The 23,242-nt window shown below is 37.5% G+C and overlaps 3 protein-coding genes across 3 annotated transcripts in view; 1 reads left to right on the top strand and 2 right to left on the bottom strand.

Annotated features, from left to right (window-relative positions):
* Window positions 1-6,782: 6,782 nt before the first annotated feature.
* Window positions 6,783-20,053, bottom strand: LOC134796247 (ADP-ribosylation factor-binding protein GGA1). The gene is made up of 8 exons (XM_063768295.1): window positions 19,920-20,053; window positions 19,544-19,842; window positions 19,101-19,364; window positions 17,543-17,753; window positions 10,796-11,065; window positions 9,213-9,336; window positions 7,900-8,386; window positions 6,783-7,021 (listed from the first exon to the last, which is right to left on the bottom strand). Exons 1-8 carry the CDS (start codon window positions 19,954-19,956, stop codon window positions 6,812-6,814), a joined length of 1,902 nt encoding a protein of 633 aa, XP_063624365.1. The 5' UTR covers window positions 19,957-20,053; the 3' UTR covers window positions 6,783-6,811.
* Window positions 20,054-20,217: 164 nt separating this feature from the next.
* Window positions 20,218-21,146, top strand: LOC134796237 (essential MCU regulator, mitochondrial). The gene has a single exon (XM_063768284.1). The coding sequence runs from the start codon at window positions 20,323-20,325 to the stop codon at window positions 20,587-20,589; it is 267 nt and encodes an 88-aa protein (XP_063624354.1). The 5' UTR covers window positions 20,218-20,322; the 3' UTR covers window positions 20,590-21,146.
* LOC134796244 (protein flightless-1) overlaps window positions 20,726-23,242 on the bottom strand; it is a 38,237-nt gene continuing 35,720 nt past the window's right edge. The window contains exons 24-25 of the mRNA XM_063768290.1: window positions 21,585-23,072; window positions 20,726-21,382 (exon numbers count right to left, since the gene is read on the bottom strand). Coding sequence (XP_063624360.1) covers window positions 22,938-23,072 — 135 coding nt within the window. The 3' untranslated portion in view covers window positions 20,726-21,382; window positions 21,585-22,937. The remainder of the gene's footprint in view (window positions 21,383-21,584; window positions 23,073-23,242) is intronic.

The following is a 23,242-nucleotide window of genomic DNA, read 5'->3' as shown; positions in this document are numbered from 1 at the left end:
CAAATTTAGAGAAACGCAAAAGGTGCTGTAATCCAGTAATTGGACCTTTTATTGCGTTCATCTAAATTTGTCCATGAGTATACAGTAGAGTCCGGTTATAACGACGCCCAAGGGACCGCTGATATTACGTCGTACTAACCGGACGTCGCACTAAACGAACTGCCAATTTTAATATATTTTTTTAATCAAAATAATTACATCATTTTCTATTTATTAATACTTTAAGCGACAATCAAAGAAAAAAAAAAACATTTCAACTAAAATATTTATTTACGTTAGTATTACAACACTTTCGGCGCGATTCGGAAAATGAATTAGATTTCTACTAGACTTCAACAAGTTACGATACGGATAATTTAAAGATATTTGTAAGATAGATATGTCAAATTTGACGTTTCCGCGATTCTGGAGGTCCTCTTGAACGATTTCGACAAGTTATGACTTAGATATCCAAGTCACATCTAGTCGATATCTAATGTAGATCTAGTTGATCTCTAAATCGTCTCAATCTTGTGATTATCTCGAAATCCGAATAGGCCTGCTCTTAAATGCAGAGACTTGTGTGTTTAGAAGAAGCCACTTTTGTAGCTAGGTACGCGTACTCACTCATCATCCGCAAATTACTCGAATATAAAATAAAAAGTCGTAATTCTTAGGGATCTAATTAAGACGACAATCGTACATCGACAATGAAAAAAAGAAATAAGTTTTTTGTCAAACATTTCAATTTTGAGTCAACTGTTACTTTTGTTTCAACAAACAACTTATGCCTACTCAATTGAGACAATTCTTACAAACCGAAACGTCACATGACTATTTCATCTTGCTGCGTATAGGCAAAGGGGGGAGGGAAGTTGGGTGCGCGGGACGGAGTAAGCTTCTTACTAACAATTTATTTGTAAAAACTACGTCGCTCGTCGTTGTAACCGGACTTGACGGACGGATTTTGTGTCAATTTCCGTCGTTAAAAGCGGTCGGTCGTTATAAGCGGAGTCGTAATAAACGGTTGTACTTTCATAGTAGCTAGTACTAAAACCAAACAAGTGCCTATACTTACGTCGCTATAAGCGGTTGGTTGTTATATGCGAAGTCGTACTAACTGGACTCTACTGTATATATAGAAAAAAAAGTATGAATATATAATAGTCTGATTTTTATAATGGAATCAATGAAATAAGATGAATATGAAACAATTGGTGTATTTAAAATTACAATGTAATACTATTTTTCAGTCGATTGTCCGTAGTCTTGTAATAATGTTATATTTGTGTTATTTGATTTCTCTATTTATGAAGTATAGCAAAGAAAGCTATCCACTGCCGATTATGGAAATAATTATGTTGTACAGTCAATGTACATAATTATTTAGATTATTGTGCCATGCACTGACATTGTACATATTTACAATAAGATTGAATTGTTAAGTTTTTTGTAAGTTCCTACATAATAAATGTAATTATCCAATAACACATCTTTGATTTACTATGAATTATTTATTTACAAGCGACCCGCCCGGAATTATACACCTATACTAAACCTTCCTCAAGAATCACTCTATTGATAGGTGAAACCGCATGAAAATTCGTTCAGTAGTTTTCGAGTTGATCTTGAACATACATACGCACAAACAGACAGACGCGGCGGAGGACTTTGTTTTATAAGGTGTAGTCATTAAAAGATTTAGCGGTGACAGTAAAATTAAAATTTAAGGATAAAAGGATAAAAAAAACTTAAGCCTATTTTAGTAAATTTTTTAAGACTGTAAAAGGCTATTTGTTTTCTAAATAAAAAAAATAATAATAATGAAAAAACAAATATATTTCAATACATTTATTTTAAATCAAGATATAATACAACTCACAGTCCACATTATATAAAACTGCTCAAACAATATATATTATACCTATAACCTCCAGCATATCACAAATATTCTTATTCAGACGGCACTAAAATAAATACCTTTGTGACAAAACAGAACATGTAGGGTAAACGCCTCTATTGTCGGCATCTCGGCAATGACTGGCACCTTCAACCATATTATTTTAAGGTAGGAGTGGTGGCTTTCCTGAAAATAAAGTTGCCAGGTACTTTTTAGTGCCAGTCATCGGGTAGTTTACCCTACATATTTAGTAAGATTAGAACACATTTATATTTGTCAATATAGGAATATAAGGAAAGTTCTAGACTAAGCATTATCTCTTTGTGTATATGTAGTTACTGAACAAAGTAATAACAGTTAAGAAACTGATTGACTGTAACTGTTGCTTCTGCGATATTGGTTATCAAAAGATGCAGCCTGGGTAACAGTATATTATCCACTGATTACGCGAAAGTTGTTTGGAAGAGATAATCTGATAACCCACAAGCATTATACTTATCCCAATTTAAAATGACTAAGAAAAAATGTAGGCACATTAATAAAACATTTTAGAAAGCTACAATTTTCTAGCGAAAATAAATATAACCAATAAGGTACTTATCTTAAATTAAATACTCATTTATTACACTAATCGAATACTGCTCCTTAAAGACTTGTGCACACCGGATGCGCGTGCGTAGGCGTGCACGTGCGCGTTGTAGTATACAGATTCTTATGAGAGACGGCACACCGCTTGCGTGACGTGTGCGGGTCCAACATTTTAGTGTATGTCACGTAACGCAGCCGGTATGCACAGGCCTTAAAAATAATTATAAAGCATATACATAAATGCTTCATGGAAAATAAAAACATAATAATTATAAGTACAAACTCATGTTTGGAATTTCATAAATGCATAATTTCAATGGAATTTCGACTAGAACAAAATATACGAATATTTTAAATATTCTCTCACTCAATAATAATATATGCCCCACAGAAATATGAATATATGCCCACTAAACACTAAGTACAGATGTAATGCATAATTCTTTCCATCGTATCAGTTTCTGGGAAACGTACGAACGTGTCTTGCTATTTCAGTCAGTCTCGGTACAAAAAGTACTGAGGTTGACTGAAGTAGCATGACAAATACGAACATTTCCGAGAATATACGATGGAAAACAATTATGCACTACATCTGTATTCGCTAGGCGCACGACGGGTGCTGTCCCCTTTTGTTTTGGTTTGATGAAGACCATCGATATTTAAACTTATAATAATTTGAGACCATAACATATTGCAAATGAAAAAGTTTTAAACACCGTAATTAAATAGAATAATATCTGGGAGACCGAGCTTTGCTCGGAAAACTTATAAAAACTCAAAAATACGCGTTTTCCCAGAGATTAGACCTAGCTAGATCGATTTTTCGCCCCCGAAAACCCCCATAGAGGAAACTTCATCGAAATCGTTAGAGCCGTTTCCGAGATCCCCGAAATCTATATATAAATACAAGAATTGCTCGTTCAAAGGTATAATATTAAGTCATCTCATAAATATGTTAAGCTTAGTTTAAACCATAATCAGATCTTTAATATCTTTATCATCAACTTTAAATAATGAAGCTTATCAAACAGTGTAACTGTTTGTTTTTATTTGCTTTTACTATAATAGGGGAACAAAATAATCTAAAAGCTGAACTTCGAATGCGTCATGGTCATGATCTTATTTCTCTCTCTGGTTTAGGGTGGTATTCCACCTATACAATTTCTATGTCCAATGTGTATTTTGCCTCACATTTTGCTCAATGAAAGAGTGAGACGCAACATTGGACAAAGATATTGGACAGATGGAATATCACGTTCAAGTACTTAATGGATCATTTATCTAGTCTAGAAGATAAACGCATTTCTACCAATACAAAAATGAAAGCACAGCGTTTTTATTTTTTTTTACGTCCATACACATATTTTGTCGTTCCTAGTACAGTCAGCAGCGGAAGTTGCCAAGCTGGCAAAGTGTTCAAATTCCAAATGATCATTGACGCGACTTTATTGTTAAGAGAATAAGAGCGTGTCAATGTAATGTTGAACACCTCACCCGCTTAGCAACTTCTGCTGCTGACTCTACCAAAGAGTTATAAATAAGCCTGAAGCGCAATCTGGCACGACCGTACGCTAAGGTATAATAAGGCCGCGTTAGCACTTGAGTTCTGAGCAAACATTGTTTTGAGCAAATGTATGCCCGTCCATTTACTATTGGAGCAAGTATTTCCATTAACTGGACGAACGAGCAATTAGGTAGGTAGGTAGGTAGCAGTAACTGGCCACTGTAATTGGCCACCCTAAACTAAAAATTAATTCTATTCACCTATAGGGATTTTTGGTTTGGGGTGGCCAGTTACTAAAAGTGGCCAGTTACTGGCGAATTACCCTCAACAGAATTCATTTTAGTATAAGGCGGCTAGTTATTGAGGGCTGGCCAGTTATTGAAACCTTGTACTAAAATGAATTCTGTTTATAGGTAAATAGAATTCATTTTTAGTTTAGGGTGGCCAATTACTAACAGTGGCCAGTTACTGGCGAATTACCCTACTCGCTCCAGAACACCAAGTGCAAATTCGGCTAAGGGCGGTAATTCCACCTGTCCAATTTCATTGTCCAATGTGCATTGCATCTCGCTGTCTCATTACGCAAAATGTGAGACGCAAATAAATATTGGACCAATACTTCGAGCAACACGGAAGGGAGGCGGTATTCGCACTATTTCCCCTCTGCCGAGGTACAAGATTAGCGCGTCAATCTAATCTAGCGCGGGTAATAAAACTAGTTGCACTTGGATTTTTCACTAGACCGAGTCCAGACGCGCGCGTGAACACTGCTGCACAAAAATGCCTGTTTGCTCGGTTTTTTGTTATAAAAAGAGGTCGGGGACATCAAATTTACAAAAAGAAAGTGTTACATTTCACATGTAATATTTTTTTTTACATAGTAGAGTCCGGTTAGTACGACGTCGCATATAACAACCAACCGCTTATTGCGACGTAAGTATAGGCACTTGTTTGGTTTTAGTACAAGCTACTATGAAAGTACAACCGTTTAGAACGACTCCGCTTATAACGACCGACCGCTTTTAACGACGGAAATTGACACAAAATCCGTCCGTCAAGTCCGGTTACAACGACGAGCGACGTAGTTTTTACAAATAAATTGTTGGTAAGAAACTTACTCCGTCCCGCGCACACAACTCCTCTCCCCCTTTGCCTATACGCAGCAAGATGAAATAGTCATGCGACTTTTCGTAATCTTGCAAACAAATTAAAACCCAATTCCCATGTAAGTTGGGTGACAATGCAATATTTCAGTACCTACGAGCTAATCTAATGATGGACTCAGGAGGTGGCCAATGGCCATAGGAACTGTGTGACAAAACGCATCCTAATTGAGTTTGGGATTGTAAGAATTGTCTCAATTGAGTATAAGTTGCTTGTTGAAAAAAAAAGTACACAGTCAGCGATAAGCTTGAGTGAAAATTGAAATATTTTTTGACTTTTTTGATTGTCGATGTACGATTGTCATCTTGATTAGATTCCCAAGAATTACGACTTTTTATTTTACGGGATTCGAGTAATTTGCGGATGATGAGTTTTACGCGTTGCCTACAAAAGTACCTTCTTCTAAACATACAAAAGTCTCTCCATTGAAGACAAAGGGTTGTAATACTAACGTAAATAAATATTTTATTTGAAATGTTTTTTTTTTCTTTGGTTATCGCATATGTATTAATAAATACAAAATGATGTATTATTTTGTTTCAAAAATATATTTAAATTGGCAGTTCGTTTAGTGCGACGTCCGGTTAGTACGACGTAATATCAGCGGTCCCTTGAACGTCGTTATAACCGGACTCTACTGTACGTTTAATTACATTCAAACACAATTATTATATTTTAGTCTCATGTAATTGTTGGATTTATCGATTTTGCTCGCTCAGTACAAATTGCGGATCGGTCGAGCGACAAATCCGACTTATCATCTCTCAGAATACAATAACATACTTCAACGAAAATGTGTTAGTGTGCGTGTTGTGACACTTGTCACTCGTCCGTACACAAAAAGAGATCGAGGTTTGCAAGATTTGTCTTTGACGTGTGTCATTTTCTATGTATGTGTCGTCATTACAGATTGGATTTTGTATGTAAGTGTGTGAGAAGTGCGACTGTGTGCACCTTTCCCCCCGCGAAAAATGGCAGAAAGATTTGTACGGTGAGATATCGCTTGGGCCCCTTCCGATGTGTCGGAAGCCGGTGTTGCTCGAAGGACCAATATATTGGACAGATGGAATACCACTCTAAGACGCGTAGTGCAAAATATGAATAACAGATGGCCCTATATTATGACCCCGTACATTACTGTAACGTAACTATGGGTGGTATTCCATCCGTACAATTTCTTTGTCCAATGTGTATTTTGTCTCACATTTTGCTTAAATGAGAGAGTGAGACGCAATGACATTGGACAGGTAGAATACCCTCCTAAGTTAAACTGCGCCATCAATATAATCTGTCAAAATTGCAGTTAAAACATTTTGCACTACTTTACACGACTCGACTACGTCATATTCGTTTGTCAATGGTTTAAAACTTTAAACTAAGGACCTTACATTCAAATGACATCCAGGCCATCCCGTTGAGGAGCGGAATACTTCCAGACGCGTCTTAGACCAGGGTCCCGTTTCTCAAAAGCTTGTAACTTGTAATACAAGTGGAAGTCCCTTTCTATCAAAAGCTGTCAAAAAGTGACATCCACTTGTATTACAAGTTACAAGCTTTTGAGAAACGGGCCCCAGGCCGCGACGCTCCGTAGCATCGAGATGCACAGTTCAGGAACCCCTGGTCTATATTGTCCAGTTTGATTGTATGGTCCCTAGTTTATATAAAGACCGAAACTATTATATCTCGTCAAGTGGCAACCTAGCGACCTCGCCGATCTCGGAGCAGGGCTCATCCTGAGAAGAGTAGGTGATGACGAACTTGAGGTTGACGGGCGGGTTGGAGGCGGGGCGAGCGATCAGCATGACTTGTTTTAAAGATGGCGTCTCGTACGGGTTGTAGCGGGGCAGAGACGTGCCGGTGGGTTGGAGGAGGCGGACCTTGCAACCCTGAAAATTAAATGTGTTATGATACAATATATGCTACATTTGATGGACGACAGAGAGGTATGAATAAAAACCGTGCTGTCAAAATGAATGACTTTATAACTCATGTAGTTACGTTTCTTTGAAGTTTCTTGCCTCATTACTATTAGCTAAAAAGGGACAAGATCAAGATTAAAATAAACTCGAATTTACCTCAGATGTTTCTAGCGCGACATTACGCCCATGTTATCGAAAACACACTGGCTTTAAATAGACTCCTGTGTTTTTAAAATTATTTACACTTTTTACGGTTCCGTACCCAAAGGGTAAAACGGGACCCTATTACTACTAAGACTCCGCTGTCCGTCCGTCTGTCACCAGACTGTATCTCACGAACCGTGATAGCCTAGAGTCCTAGACAGTTGAAATTTTCACAGATGATGTATTTCTGTTGCCGCTATAACGAATACTAAAAAGTACGGAACCCTCGGTGGACGAGTCCGACTCGCCCTTGTCCGGTTTTTTTATTAACTTTACTTCTATAGGAATACCTATAATCAATAGATTAGGTCGAGTAAACTGATAGCAGTTTACAAAAACATTTTTTTATTGAGCTTGTTTATGCCAAAATACGATTGAGAAGGCAAGGCCTCGCGAGCGTAAATAAAAAGTTATTAAAGTTTATTTAATACTCGATCAAGTCCCGTTTTCGTTACTAATATAACCGTACACGGCGGGAAGAAGTTGATAACTCGAGATATTTCATTAAAGAATTTTGTAACTTAAAATAAAATTACATAAAGTTAATTTCTCCAATTTTTTCTCGCCATTTATCAACTTCTTCCCGCCGTGTACGGATTATTTATTTTAATTAGTGTCAAAAGGGACACTAGGGACATTACCTTTGGCACCACAGGCTGGAACTTATAATCCTCAAACTCATGATGGCTGTTATTGGTAGTCACCACCACAACCACACTAACGTCTCTCCTCGGCTTGTCTTTACAGAACTCCAAAGTCACCGTCACTCCGGCATCCTCTTTATACGCCACCATCGAAGGCACCTGACTCGGTGTGACACTCCCCAAATCTACGTATACATCTGTTAACGGCTCTACCGTCATTGTATCTTTAGTTACTGGACTCTTTAATTCATGTGGTTTCTTAATTTCTACTTGAGCACAAGCAGTCTCTGATATATCTACCATAACATCGTCATTAGGACTTATAGGTTGGTTTTCTGTGCTATTTTTGATTTCTATAGGACTGGGTTTGTTTTCAGGTTTTTTGGTAAAGAAGTCTAAGTCGAAAACGCCGTTCTTTGGTAATTCGCTTTGCTTTGGTGAGAGCTTTTCTAATTCGTTCATTGGGACCTTTTTCACTGGTTTACTGGAACAGAAAAATTAATAAATTAAAGCCGGCGACAAAAAGTACAATTGACAATAACAATAATAAAAACTGAATACGAACTTAAATTATCTCTGCTTCATTTTCACCATTGAGATTAACCCCTCAACTAAAGTATCACTGACTCGATATTCCGTCAACAGAAAAGTTACCTCAATTCCCACGGACAAAATGTAGTGTAGCAAACCAAATTTTAGTGTTATACAAAATATATGAGAAGTCTAATACTGGGACTTAGAGGGTTTTTACGTTGTCTATGTCAGGGACTCGAGAAGTTAAACTATCTATCCCCCGTTACATGTTCATTGTAATGGGGTTGGCCGGTGGAAGTTTTTAGCAGATGGCGCCATCATAGGTTGCCCTGTCAATCCCTAGAATTGTATCAAATTTTTAGGGTTCCGTACCCAAAGGGTAAAACGGGACCCTATTACTAAGACTTCGCTGTCCGTCCGTCCGTCCGTCCGTCCGTCTGTCACCAGGCTGTATCTCACGAACCGTGATAGCTAGACAGTTGAAATTTTCACAGACGATGTATTTCTGTTGCCGCTATAACAACAAATACTAAAAACAGAATAAAATAAAGATTTAAATGGGGCTCCCATACAACAAACGTGATTTTTGACCAAAGTTAAGCAACGTCGGGAGTGGTCAGTACTTGGATGGGTGACCGTTTTTTTTTTGCTTTTTTTTTTATATGGTACGGAACCCTTTGTGCGCGAGTCCGACTCGCACTTGCCCGATTTTTTTGAACACCTCGCCCGCTTAGCAACTTCTGCTGCTGACTGTACGGGACAATAAGCTAGGATACCTGTTAAAATTGTCAACTCGTTTCGCGCTGTCGGGTAACGACTGTCGAAGGAGTTGCGCTCCGAGCGAGTCCAGTTCGTTCCATCCTTCCGTTTTGGCGGGTTTCTCTACGAGATCGACGTCGTCTAACAAACACATGTTATCATTAGTAAAGACGCCATCAGATATATCGGAGCGGCTAAGGGCCACTTGCTCCATTCACTAACCCGGGGTTAACTGGTTAAACCTGGAGTTTCCATGGTTACCAGTACAATTTGACACTGAGTTAACGGGTTAACCGGTTAACCCTGGGTTAGTGGTATGTTGCAAGTGGGCCTAAGGCGCTCACAAATATCTGAACACGCCTCTATTGTCAAGGCGTTAGAGTGCGTGTTCAGATATTGTGAACACCTTGGCCGCTCCGATATATCTGATGTGATGGCGACTGCATCTACAAAACTTTTGTATTCATACGATCAAGACAATGGGTGATAGCTTAAAACATTTGATAGGCTATAATTAAATAATAACCACAACGGAAGCAGATTGTGGAAATTAAATGAATGATAGTTGAGTTCCTTGTTTGTAAATCGCTTTTAATGACGTATGATTCTCGCTCTATGATAACTTAGAGCAGCCATACTCTAAGTGTGTTCCGCGGAACCCTAGGGTTCCGCGACACCCCTGCAGGGGTTCCACAAGAATTTAGAACACTATGCTTTAGAATTTAAAACACACTTCTAGAAACTATTGTTTTATTGTAGGGTTCCATCAAGTATTTCGCTTTCCAAAAGGGTTCCGTAAAAAAAAAAGATTGAGAACCGCTGACTTGTGTAGAGAAATTAGCCTTAATGTACTTTGATTCGAAAGGTTACTTTGATCAACGGTTTTTAACTAAAATACGTTTTGAACATGAGCTTAAGAATACAAAGGATATAGTAACTTTAACTTTAACAAAATACATTGTTAAATGTTAAGGCTCAGATACATGTTCCTTATAGTTAAATTAAACGATGATCAATGTTACCCCATGAATCGAAATAACCCGTTTACAGTACCCACTGCTGTACTTTCGTAGCGTTTGCAACGTATTTAACTTAAAAGACAGATAGTATAAAAAAATGGTAAATACTAACCCCCTTATTCATAAACGCGTTACAAACCTCAATTAGCTAATAATCGTTTGTCCTTATCTGTCATTTTGACTTATGTATTTGAAAGAAAGGGATAAAACATAATTTAACCAAATCAGGCCCGTAAAGGTTAATGTACATGTACATTTAGGTATTCAACTATTAATGTGTAGTAAGTAATAATTACATTTAAGAATACATTCCTATACTGTCTGTCACCGTTAAAGCATTCGCAATATTTTATTGTTTGGGAAGTTTCATAGATTTAGACCAAGAAAAGCCTGCAACGATTTTGCTAACAAGTGTTATTGTTATTTTAAAAAACGTCTATGAAATATGACGTGTAAATAACACTTGCACTGCGTATGCTATCAAAGTCGTTGCAGACTTTTCTTCTCTAGTTCACTGTTGAGTGACAGTCATGAGTCGGCTAATTGTGGTTGGTGCAACTAGCCCTTAGTAAGATACTCACCACTTTCCTTCCCATTAGACATAAGATTCACTGGTTTCAACGGCTCGACGATATTACTGGGTCCATCTTTGGCAGAAAATATATCTCCGAGCTCATCTATAGCCGGGCTTTGGACTATATTGGGCTTATCATCTGTTGGAGCCCCGGCGAAGTCTAGTAGACTGTCATTGGTGGGCTTGTCGTCTGGTTCTTTTTTGGTTTGTTGCTGCATGCATTGCTTGTATTGCTCGCCCACTTCGTCTAAGAGATCAATTGAACTTAGTATGTCATCTGTAACAAGAATTAAAAGATAAATATAAACGCAATTGCAAGTCGTGTTTCAGGGACACCAGTTATGTTTACTTCACCAGCCCTGGGTTTAGACTCTTAACCTTAGAGTCACTCGAAAGTTCCTCGCATTTTCCTTTACAAGGGAGTCGAAAAAATAATAATTAGAACATGTAAAGGGGGACTCCCTTCACATGTTCTAATTATTACTCCACTCACTATAACAAGTTTGAGAACTCTTGGTTTAGAATTTTATTTTTTATTTTATGATATAGGAGGCAAACGAGCAGACGGATTACCTGATGGTAAGCGATTACCGATGTGGTTAAGTCGACCCCATTCAGAGACTTCCTTTAGGGAAGTCTCAATTTCAGACACAAGTTTGTTCCGGCTCTCGATGACGTTTTCCCGAGAGATATTGGTGCGGCCGGTGTAAAAGGCATCACCTGTACTATCATCAGCATAACAATGAATGCCGCTGATTTGCAGCATGTCATTGATATGCAGAAGGAATAGCGTGGGTGATAGCACACAGCCTTGGGGGACACCAGCATTCACAGACATGGGGTCTGAGCATTCACCGTCAACTACGACCTTTATGCTTCTGTCTGCTAGAAAGCTACTGACCCATACACCACGGGCGTAGCCAGGTTTTAGTGTCGGGGGGGGGGGGTTTTCAAGAAAATAAAACGACTAAAAGTACATAAAATAACCCTTACACAAGAAAAATATTAGAGACTAGCTGTGCCCGCGGCTCCGCTCGCGTGGAATTCTGTCTGTGTCAGTAAGCGGCTAATTTCTAATCCTAATTTCTCTCCCTCTCCCCTGGAGGCGGAACTTGAAGTAAAGTTGACAGATGGATATGCTAGAGGACAGTAGACCAGATAAAATATTTTAGGTACCACTAAATAAAACTACACTCCAAAATCAATAGTTTTTTTCGCCCTTATTATAATTTTACACGTGATTTTAACGACAGAGTAGGTGTATATCGGACGATACAGTAAGGTATACGCACGCGAGCGAAAGCGAAGCGGCCTGCCTGGCTAGAGCGCCACTCACCGTGGTCTTCTTCAGACTCCTGAGGAAGAGCGCGTGCCGTTTGTAACCTCAATGCGTTGCGAGACTTTCGCGAATGATTCGATTTTTTTCGGAAAGGCATGGAAATGTGTATAAAATGCGAGTCCCAAATAGGGCTTGCAATTCGAATATTCGAATTTGTCGAATATTCGACCTGTTTTGATATTCGAATATTCGGCCGCTCAGGTTTCGAATATTCGAATATTTTTTATTAGTATAAAAAATCTATTTCATCCGCTGTAGTTACAGTTTCTGTGTATTTTCCGGGTATTTACAGTGAATGAGGAACGATAGGTACCCAAATACGAAGGAAATAATATTTTTACTGTATTCCTCTCGATAGACTTCGTGAATACAGTGAAACTTAACTCAATTTGAAAGAAAACGAAATCAAAAAGTATGTTATTTTTACGGTGCGTAAGTTTTAAGTTATAAAGGTCATTCTGTTTATTCAGTGCAAGCGTGCGTTAAGCGATTTTTTGAAGACTAAACCTTGCCCGCACTTATCGCAATTCTCAAATTTGAAAGAATATATCTTACAAACCTAGGTGTTTGGATGGTTAAAGTTATATTATTTCACGCAACGACGCATTTATAATAAAAGTTTTATCTAGAAATATTGAATACGTCTTATTTTGGCGATTTACTTGTTTTTATAAATGTGGGCATCTCATAGTAGGATGATAAAATCTAGTTAATTTCTGCAAAATATCATTAGTTTTAGCAATATGTGAAAAAAGCTTTTGAATAAAACGATAATAAACCGATTTCTCGTTCTTTTTCTTATTTTTTATAATATTCGAATAATTATTCGAATATTCGAATATGTCGTCAGAAAAAGTCGAATATTCGAATACCTGAAAGTTTCGAATATTTGCAAGCCCTCCCAAATCGTTTGACTCCGCAAACGACCAGTGCCGGATTAAGATATTTTGATGCCCTAAGCATTTCTAGACCATGGTGCCCCCTCGCCCTAGGGTCATCAAGATTACATTGAATTTTTTTGGTAAATTGAGTGACGTTCATTGCCGCATTACAGCTGAGAATGGAAATCAGTCATATCATTTTATCACGAAAATTGACAGTGCCGCAGCAGTAACTTTGCAACAGAGTACCTAATGCTGCTGCAGTCGCCATATCTTAGAATTGAAATGAAAACGCGAGCGGAGCGAGCGCGAAATTTTTTCGATATAAAAACGCAATTTGATAGACAGTTGTACATTTTTACTTTTAGTATGGAAATCAGTCACATAATTTTATCACGAAAATTGACAGTGCTCCAGCAGTAACGTAGCAACAGAGTAATGCTGATGCAGTCGCCACCCGAAAGTCACCTTTGTCATATCTTAGAAAGTAATTGAAAACGCGAGCGAAGCGAGCGCAAAAATTTTTCAATATAAAAAACGCAATTTGATAGACAGTTGTACATTTTTACTTTTAGTATGGAAATCAGTCACATCATTTTATCACGAAAATTGACAGTGCTGCAGCAGTAACGTAGCAACAGAGTAATGCTGCTGCAGTCGCCACCCGAATGTCACCTTTGTCATATCTTAGAAAGTAATTGAAAACGCGAGCGAAGCGAGCGCGAAAATTTATCGATATAAAAAACGCAATTTGATAGACAGTTTTACATTTTTACTTTTAGTATGGAAATCAGACACATCATTTTATCACGAAAATTGACAGTGCTGCAGCAGTAACATTGCAACAGAATAATGCTGCTGCAGTCGCCACACGAATGTCACCTTTATCATATCCAAAAAGAATAGATAGTATAGAGGGGTTCTGTCATTGTAAATTTTGTAGTTACTGTAAATTTACTGCCATCTATCGACACACGACTAAAACTCAAAATGAAAACGTATAAAGTTATCAAAAAATGTATATACATATATGGATAAATGATTTTATTATTTTTATATCATTTTGATCCATGTTCATTCACTGATATCTATGTGTTAAAATTGTTAAATATGAAACGGTGTCGTCACGCCATCTAGCCGAGGATAGGCTAAAGGTGTGTGCGGCATCTATTCGAGAATGACTTTTACTTGAATTCCGAGGCACGTTTTTTCCTTAGACTTTATTCGTCTTATACGAAGTTACATATGTCTTTGTCATATCTTAGAAAGTAATTGATGCGATCCGATAACCGACGATGGCGGAGAAATCCAAAATCCAAACCACCGTATACTATAGGTAATAGTTAGTAATCAATGAAATATGCCGCACGCCTGTTCTTATTGACCGAAGCGTAGCGAAGGTCTACGTTTTGACTCGAGCAATTTGCTTTCGTATGTCCGGATGTTCTCCTCTACAGGTCGCAATTCTTAACTGATTCTCATGAAATTTTGTGACCAGATTCTATGACTAAATAAAATTTTTTTGTCAATCCGGTTTTTGGAAATTTTTAAAAATGGCGGAGTCGTGATACCTGGCGCCTAAACAAATAGTTGTATCGATATCATAAGAGTTTTTTTCTTTTTGAGACATGTTTACAGAGTTAATAGCAAAAACTGCAGAAAAAAATTATCGCTGGTTTAGGCGGTATTTAGATATTTAGTTTTGTATTTCCGGATGTTCTCCTCTACAGGTCGCAATTCTTAACCGATTCTCATGAAATTTTGTGACCAGATTCTATGACTAAATAATTTTTTTTTGTCAATCCGGTTTTTGGAATTTTTTTAAAATGGCGGAGTCGTGATACCTGTCGCCTAAACAAATAGTCGTATCGATATCATAAGAGTTTTTTTCTTTTTGAGACATGTTTACAGAGTTAATAGCAAAAAATGCAGAAAAAAATTATCACTGGTTTAGGCGGTATTTAGATATTTAGTTTTGTATTTCCGGATGTTCTCCTCTACAGGTCGCAATTCTTAACCGATTCTCATGAAATTTTGTGACCAGATTCTATGACTAAATAAAATTTTTTTGTCAATCCGGTTTTTGGAATTTTTTTAAAATGGCGGAGTCGTGATACCTAGCGCTTAAACAAATAATCGTATCGATATCATAAGAGTTTTTTCTTTTTGATATATGTTTATAGATTAAATGTCCAAAAATTCAGAAAATTTGTATCGCTGGTTTTGGCGGTATTTAGATATTTCGTTTTTACTTGAGAATGAGTAGCTAAATTTCGTCAGCTTTAGTAAGAACTATCATGGCGCATTGTGCAAACGTTCGCTTTTTTTGTTTGCATAGGGAGGTCCCTGGTTCCATCCCCAGTAATTGTATGCTGCTACACAACTTTTTGTATTTTTTTATACTTAAATTTCGTATCAATTGTTGTTTTTTATTTTATTATTTTATTTCGAAAAAATGATAAAAATCGTATTTTTTATTTATCAAGCGCGGGCTAAGCGTATTCGTTTAATTTTTGCAAGAGATGATGGCTTTTTGCGCTTTAAAGAAAATTTGATTCTTGAATATACGGCGCCATACCTTTGGCCTCTATGCTCGTCTAGATGGCGACACCATCTTATATTTAACAATTTTTACTCATATCAGTAAAAGAACATGGGTCAAAATCATATGGCGTTCTAAAAATAAAAATAAATCATTTATCCATACATATATACATTTATTGATATTTTTTATTCATTTTCATTTTAATCCTGTATCGAAAGATGGCAGTAAATTTACAGCACTGATTTACAGTGACTACAAAATTTAGTACGACAATAACCCTCTACTATAGGGACCGTGCGCGTTGGAGGGTCTGCCATCTTGTGGTCTGAATCGGAAACATGTACATTGCCAAAGCAAGTTCTACCATCTACCGTTCTTGTAGGTACGTTTCCTTATGCATAGTATAGGTTCTGACATCTTGTGGGCTACATCGGAAGCATAAACGTCACATTTACGCCTCACGCCAAAAATCTGACGGCTCCTATGCCGCCCCCTATAGTTCACGCACGCCCCCTATAGGGACCGTGCGCGTTGGAGGGCCTGCCATCTTGTGGCCTGAATCGGAAACATATGTGCACATGTACATTGCCAAAGCAAGTGCTACCATCAACCGTTCTCGTAGGTACGTTTTCTTGTGCATAGTAGGTTCTGCCATCTTGTGGGCTACATCGGAATCATAAACTACACATCTACGCTTCGCGCCAAAGATCTGACGGCTCCTGTGCTGCCCCCTATAGTTCATGCATGTCCCCTATACAATCTATTCTCTTTAGAATTTAGATTAGTTAGATATTTAAATTCTTACTCGACTAAAATTAAAAGCATGAAACTCCTTCTATTGCGACTCGAGGAGGAACAAAGACTGAAAAGACTGGCAAACCAAACGCGCACGAAGCTTCTCAGTTGCAGTTTACAGGCTAATTAAAAGGTAATGTTGGTTCCCTAACATAAGTAGAGTTAGACCAAGAAAAGTCTGCAGAGATTTTGACACTGGCACAAATAACATTGGCACTGCATGTGCTGTCAAAATCTCTGCAGACTTTTCTTGGTCTAACTCTATCCACTTTTCTATACAATTAGTATGGCGACGTGGATACTTAAGTTGGGGCACCGACCGTACACTGACATCGGAATGATATTTTTATCACGTTATTTAGTAGTCATCGTGCGTCTCGCTTGCGCCAATACATGTACGGACAAGAACCAGCGAAATGCACGATAACTAAATTACATCAGTTAGACGTCATTCTGATATCAGTGTACGTTTGAATTGGCCTGTTAGCCAAAAATTGTTTCGTATGTCCATCTGTTCTACTCTACTGGTCGCATTTCTAAACCAATTCCCGAATTTTGTAAGCAGGTTCGATAGTTAAGGTTTTAATTGTCAAATTAGATTCTCTAAATTCTTCTAAACAACGAAGCCATACATTTACTCAGTTTTAAGCTCAGCTCGCGAGGTCTACAGCTCACAGAGCCACTAGTTTTAATTCTATGAATGTATAATTCTGAACTTTTCGGGGGGGGGGGGGGGGGGTTTGACCCCCAAACCCCCCCCCCCCTGGCTACGCCCGTGCGGCATACACATAATTTCTCGGGAAGCCCATAGGATGGTAGCTTCGAAAGAAGTACTTTCTGACATTGACATTTTAGACAATAGAAAAGGATTGGTTTAGGTGTTTAAATAAGATTGTTGAGAGTTGCTCTTGACTCGAGTCAAATACATACTAACATTTAAATAAGGGGGCGAGTGACTAAAAATACTCGAGTTAACCCGTAAAATTAGCTAAACCCATTACCAGGCTAAGGGATATATATTTCCCACATACGGCATTTCAAACATGTGTTTTATTTTTGATGAGTAAGACTGACATTCGATTGTCATTTTTGAAATGACAGCCTGGTAAAGGGTTAATGATATAGGGTAGATTTATCACGGAAATCAATATTAGGAAGGGATGTCTATTTGAATATGTTTAGATAGCAAGTTACCCAGGTTGTCCTGGCTAGTAGTGGCTGCCGCGAGGCGCTGCAGCGTCGGCCGCAGGCGGGCGCAGCGCGCGAACAGCTCGCGGATGAGCTGTAACTCGTCGGGCGTGGCGGCGTTAGCGTGCCGGAGCATGTCCCGCAGCAGTCCGGCGCTGTCCAGCGCGCACGCCACTTCGTGAGCGCGACGGAAGCTCGCCTCGGTGCGACGCTCCTCCTACAATATAAGGTAAAGCGTATAGGGTAGGGCAGTGGTGGGCAAACTTTCTTCATGGGGGGCCAAAAAGTTTAGAAAATTTAAGCGGATTAGCCAGAATTGTAGCCAAAATTTATTTAGATTTGTGATAAATTGATAATCGTGGGCCAATTCCATATACTAATTATTTCATAGGACCGGATAAAATCCATTCGCGGGCCGGAGATGGCCCGCGGGCCGTACTTTGCCCACCACTGGGGTAGGGCAAAGGGTAACCCATCTCATTATGACTAAGGTTGATGTGCTCTTTCTGTAGCAAGGGTGTATAGTATAGGGGAAGGGTAACTCATCAAATTCTTACCCCCTTATGCATAAACGCGCTACAAACCTCAATTAGCTAATAATCGTTTGTCCTTATCTGTCATTTTGACTTATGTATTTGTAAGAAAGGGATAAAACATAATTTAACTAAATAAGAAAACATAATTTAACTAAATAAGGCCTGTAAAGTTTTATGTTTTATAAGGGGGTTAAGGTTTATTTCTAATTGGTCTCCACAGTGAGCGATATTTTTAAGTGTGTTTGTTACTGTGACTCTCGACAACCATTCATTATAGAGTAATGGATTTCAACATACTTAATTTAAATTTTAGCCGCTATATCATTATTTCAATTTAATAATGTGAGTGTTATCTTATTACAAATATGTATTTGCCACCAGTGTGATAAAAAATACATTTTATTACAATTAAAATCAATGAATGTTTGCCTGTATGTTTGTCCATTAGGCAATTTTATCCAATTTTTATTAATTTCTCAAAAACATCTTTGAAATATGAGACTTTAATTTTTATTCACTTACTGACACTGACCCTTTTTGACTGCGAAATCAAGGTTTTAATCAGTTTATTTCCAAATATCGTCGTTGCGCTTTTCAAAGCTGATATGTGTTCGATTTTTGATTGACAAATTGTTGCCTAGAAACAAGATACATAAGATATTAATTCATTTGATGAAGATCTCGCACATATAAGATTTGGTAAGCGCAACAACGATATATGTTATTTCAATGCTTTGTAACATAGGGTTATTCAACTCAAAATGTTACTTATTTTGGAAAAAAATTTTAATATTTTTGGGGCTTTGTAAAATAGTTTTTAAGAGTTTGAAGGGGATCAATATAGTAGATCAGTTTTAAAGGTTTAAAAATAAAGTCATGGGTGTGGCCAGCTGATGGGTTAGGGGTGGGGCAGATGATTTGGCTGATGGGCTTGGGGGGGACAGTTGATATGGCCAATAGCCAAGGGGAAGGAAAGGGGCATACATTTCCCCTGCCACCCCCATGACACCCTTGAATAAACAACTTACTTCTCTGACCATACTCTTAATGAGCCTATTAGCATGCTGTAAATCCTCAGGCTTCTTGCTCTGCAGCAGCTTCTGTAGCAGCTTAGATTTCTCCTCATTCTCAAATATGGCATTCTTATTCCGAGGGCTAACCACCACATCTTCCGGGGGCAGGGGTGGAGGGGTCTCTTTTACCACCCCTTGGTTTTTCAACATTTCATACGCCACCTTAAATTTAGATTCTTTTGGGTATTCAATTGACCACGCATGAAGTAGCTGGAGTACCTAAAATATCATTTCTGTATGAGGATAATTCATTTCAACATTTATTTTCCTGTATCAGGAACTAATTTAATATATTGCCTTGGGATTTATCTGAGATAAAACATATAGGTATGCAATACTAGTTACATAATTACTCAAATATATAATATTATTTAAATATATTTAATGAAATGGCTCACCTTAGTTTGAACTTCAGGTGCTGTCCTATTAGCAAAGTATTTAGGCGACACTAGTTTTATCATTTCATTCAGGAACCTAAATTTACCAATTTCCGCATGAAAAGCCGGTCCGCATTTGCGCATGCAGCGGTCTACGGTTGAGAGCGCTAGCAGTGCCTCTCGGGCGTTTTGTGTGTGGATGCGATTTGATAGAGTCTGAGCTGCCAACTGCGGGCCCTCTGAGGAGTCCCGCATCACACTGCAGAATGCCTCCAATGCTGGATTGTCCGGACATGGCAGGGATTCGTGCGTAGCTTTTACTAAACAACAAATAAATATTGTAACTTATCTCATATGAATTACGTTAAGTTTGATAAGACGATCTTAGTATACTTACATAGTAATGCCTCCAAGCTCACTAGCGTTACATTCATCTTCAAACCATTACATTCAACACAAACAAAAATATAATAATTATTGAACTATTGCGAAAAACAATACAGTCGAATATTTTCGTTTTCGTTTTGTTGACAACTTGACATTTCGCTGCTTGCTGAAAAATAGTGCTTGACTAAAATTAACTTTAATTACCTTTCAAAAACCGATATTGATATTAATTAACATCGAAAAATTCAATCTACAGAAACAACACTATTGATATGTTTGTCTTGTCTGTGGGTTTTTGTTGTACTGTCATCTGTCATCATCACCATTGTCAATACTGTGTCAGGGAGAGAAGTGCTAAAAATATATCTCGTTTTCTTGCGAGAGACGGTCGGCTTTATTACGTCGCAAGCACGATGTATATCTCACGACTGTCCAGACTTCTCACACAGACCAAGAGTCTCTCGAAGCCAGAGCAGATAGTACAAAAAAGGACGGCAACGACCACCCCGACTGGTGCCATTCTTCCAGAGCCCGAGAAGACCCCATTTGGTCTTCTGGGTATTGTGTGTGCGGTAGTACCTGGTCTACTCATTGGAGCTGCCATTAGCAAAAATATAGCTAATTTCTTGGAAGAGAACGAGCTGTTCGTGCCATCTGACGACGACGACGATGACGACTAGTTTGCGATCGTGCGTGATGTATTTGGCTCGTAGGAATAACTTTTTGTACATACTATCTTCAATTTAATCTATAAACATATTCTCTTCCATTTATAAGTATATTACACCTAAAATGTTAGTGTATAGTAAAAATGCCTTTTAACAGTTTATTTACTTTATTAATAGATTTTTATGATACAATTGTTACAAAAGCTACATTAATTGGGTGATATAATTTGTGCTAAACTGCTTTATTTAAAACTGTTATTGCACATCAATCATGATATTTGAAATTTTACTCTTTAATAAATTAAATCTTATTTACATGATTACAGGATGAAAATTAATTTATATTCAATTCAAAAATATTCCTATGTACATCTAAATTAATTGTTAGAATTTGATACATATGTAAATGCATTATAACAAATGCATACTTGTCACAGAGTACACAAAAAGAAATCTCTTCTATGCTAGTCACTGTTACACCCAGTAGCATTAGGGTATAATCTCAATCTCATACTTGTGCTTAATATTTTAAGTGAAGATGACAAATAAAATGACTTTGTAAAATGGCATGATTCAGTCTTTCATTGCTATCAAATATCTGATTCCTTGCTAATGTCTTTTATGGAAGCCCAGTTGGACATCATAATTGAAAATTGTGCAAATCTCTCATGAAACTTTAAAAATGCTTATATATTATCATTATCAAGGCGATTGTTACATAAAATGAAATCTAATACTGATTCCCAATAAAGATCATAAACATTTGGACGGCAACAAATTCAGGCTTTGCTTTTTCTAGCCAGTCCTTGATAACCATCATGGTATAATAATATACTCCGCCTGGTACTCTATTCCCGTCTTTTCTAGGTCACCTAACTGACACAAGCCTACGTCATCATGCGACAGCGCTATATGATAATATGCGATAGCGCTATATATATAGCGGCCATGTTATTGTGACGTAGGCCTGTGTCACTCTGGGAATAGAAGACCATGTTTTATTAGACCATGATAACCATGATACAATAAAAGTGACCTGATTAGCCAAGTCCACACAGAGTGAGCATACGCACGAGGAAATTGCCTTATATAGCAGTGTTGGCCGAAACGTTAGTGCAATTGAATTTTCTTGACCATTAACCAGTATAAATTCCATCAACTGTAACCGTCTGTTACCGTTTACAGTTCAATTTGTACTGGTTAATGGTCAATTGCAATTAACGTTCGGCCAACACTGTTATATAGTCTAAAATTGTAAAATGACTATCATGAGGAATTAAGTAGTGTCAGTAGAGCATTTAACAAAAGAACTTCTGTGGTATCCTAGGCTGGACAATTGGCACTTTACACTCTGAATATAAGGAACAAGACCAGCTTTTACGATTATTAGGCATAACCAAGCAAAACTTAAAGTACCTAAACTACGAATCATAATATATTGTTGAAATAAATATACATAATGATGTGAAGGAATTAATTATGTGAAAACAAGTTAAAATAAATCGAATTATTTATTATATTCAGAAGGTGGGTTTTCAGGAATAGGGCGTGTAATGAGCCACTCATTTACTGGTTTAATCATTTAATGTCCCTTTCGCAAAACGCCCCACTTATAAAATATACCCCATTCTCAAGATGTCCGCTTTGACCCGTCTAACATTTTTGCTGTAAAATTTAGAAATAAGATAAATTTTAATAGGCATAATGTGAATGTATTGTAATTATTAGGATACAGCTTAATTTTCTTTATTTAAAGGAACAATTTTGAAGATGAGGCATTTAGCGAATGAGACTAAAAGTGAAAGGGATGAACAAAAGGATTCAAATTTGTTTTTCGAATCATCTTATAAGAGTCCTTTTTTTGGCTCTATAGTTCGTTTTTTTAGCATTAGAAATAAGGTAAACAATCTTGATGTGTCTTTTAATTGAAAAACACATTTTAAAAATAAGTTACGGCAAATATGTAACAATTATGAATCTAATACGATCATTTATATTCTTCTGCTTTCATAAGTATTAAATTTTGATTTTTAAAAAGCTTATTTCAATTAAAAGACTTGTCAAACTTACCTTCTTGCAAGTTCTTTCTAATGCTAAAAAAAAACGAACTAGAAGTCAGTAGAATATAATCAGGGAATGAATGGCTATTCAAAATCTTGAACGCCCACAATCATTATAGACCAGTGGTTCTTTACCCATGGCTCGTGGACCATTGATCATACATTACAGCAATCAGTATCTGCAAATTTATAATAAAAAAACCTAACATCATAGGTGTTTTAAAAGTAATTTTGTTGAGTGTTCTCTTATAAAGGTTAAGAACCACTGCTGTAGACCTATTTTGTGTTGTCTCGTACAATTTACTCAGGAGGCCTCTTGTGCTCGCCCCAGCCATGGAAGCACTTGGTGAACCGGCGAGACTCTTTGTTCTTGAGCGTTAGGAACAGCTTGCGCGGGTGCTCGGGCTGCAAGGTCTTCATGTGTTGGATGTATACCTGCCAACATAATGCTGTATCAAACCACAGGTCACTTGGGTCCTACCAGGTGGACTTATCTACAAGTGTAAGACAAATCGTCACTACTTTGAAAAAAATCTCGTATCTCACACTGCTACTCAAAGTTGAAACGCAGTAACTCTGTATGCAATATACATAGTTTTTTAATT

The sequence above is a fragment of the Cydia splendana genome, chromosome 13 (genome assembly GCF_910591565.1).
Source record: "Cydia splendana chromosome 13, ilCydSple1.2, whole genome shotgun sequence".
NCBI lineage: Eukaryota > Metazoa > Arthropoda > Insecta > Lepidoptera > Tortricidae > Cydia > Cydia splendana.
Note: the sequence above shows the minus strand (reverse complement) of the source record. Positions and strands in the feature narration are given on the sequence as shown.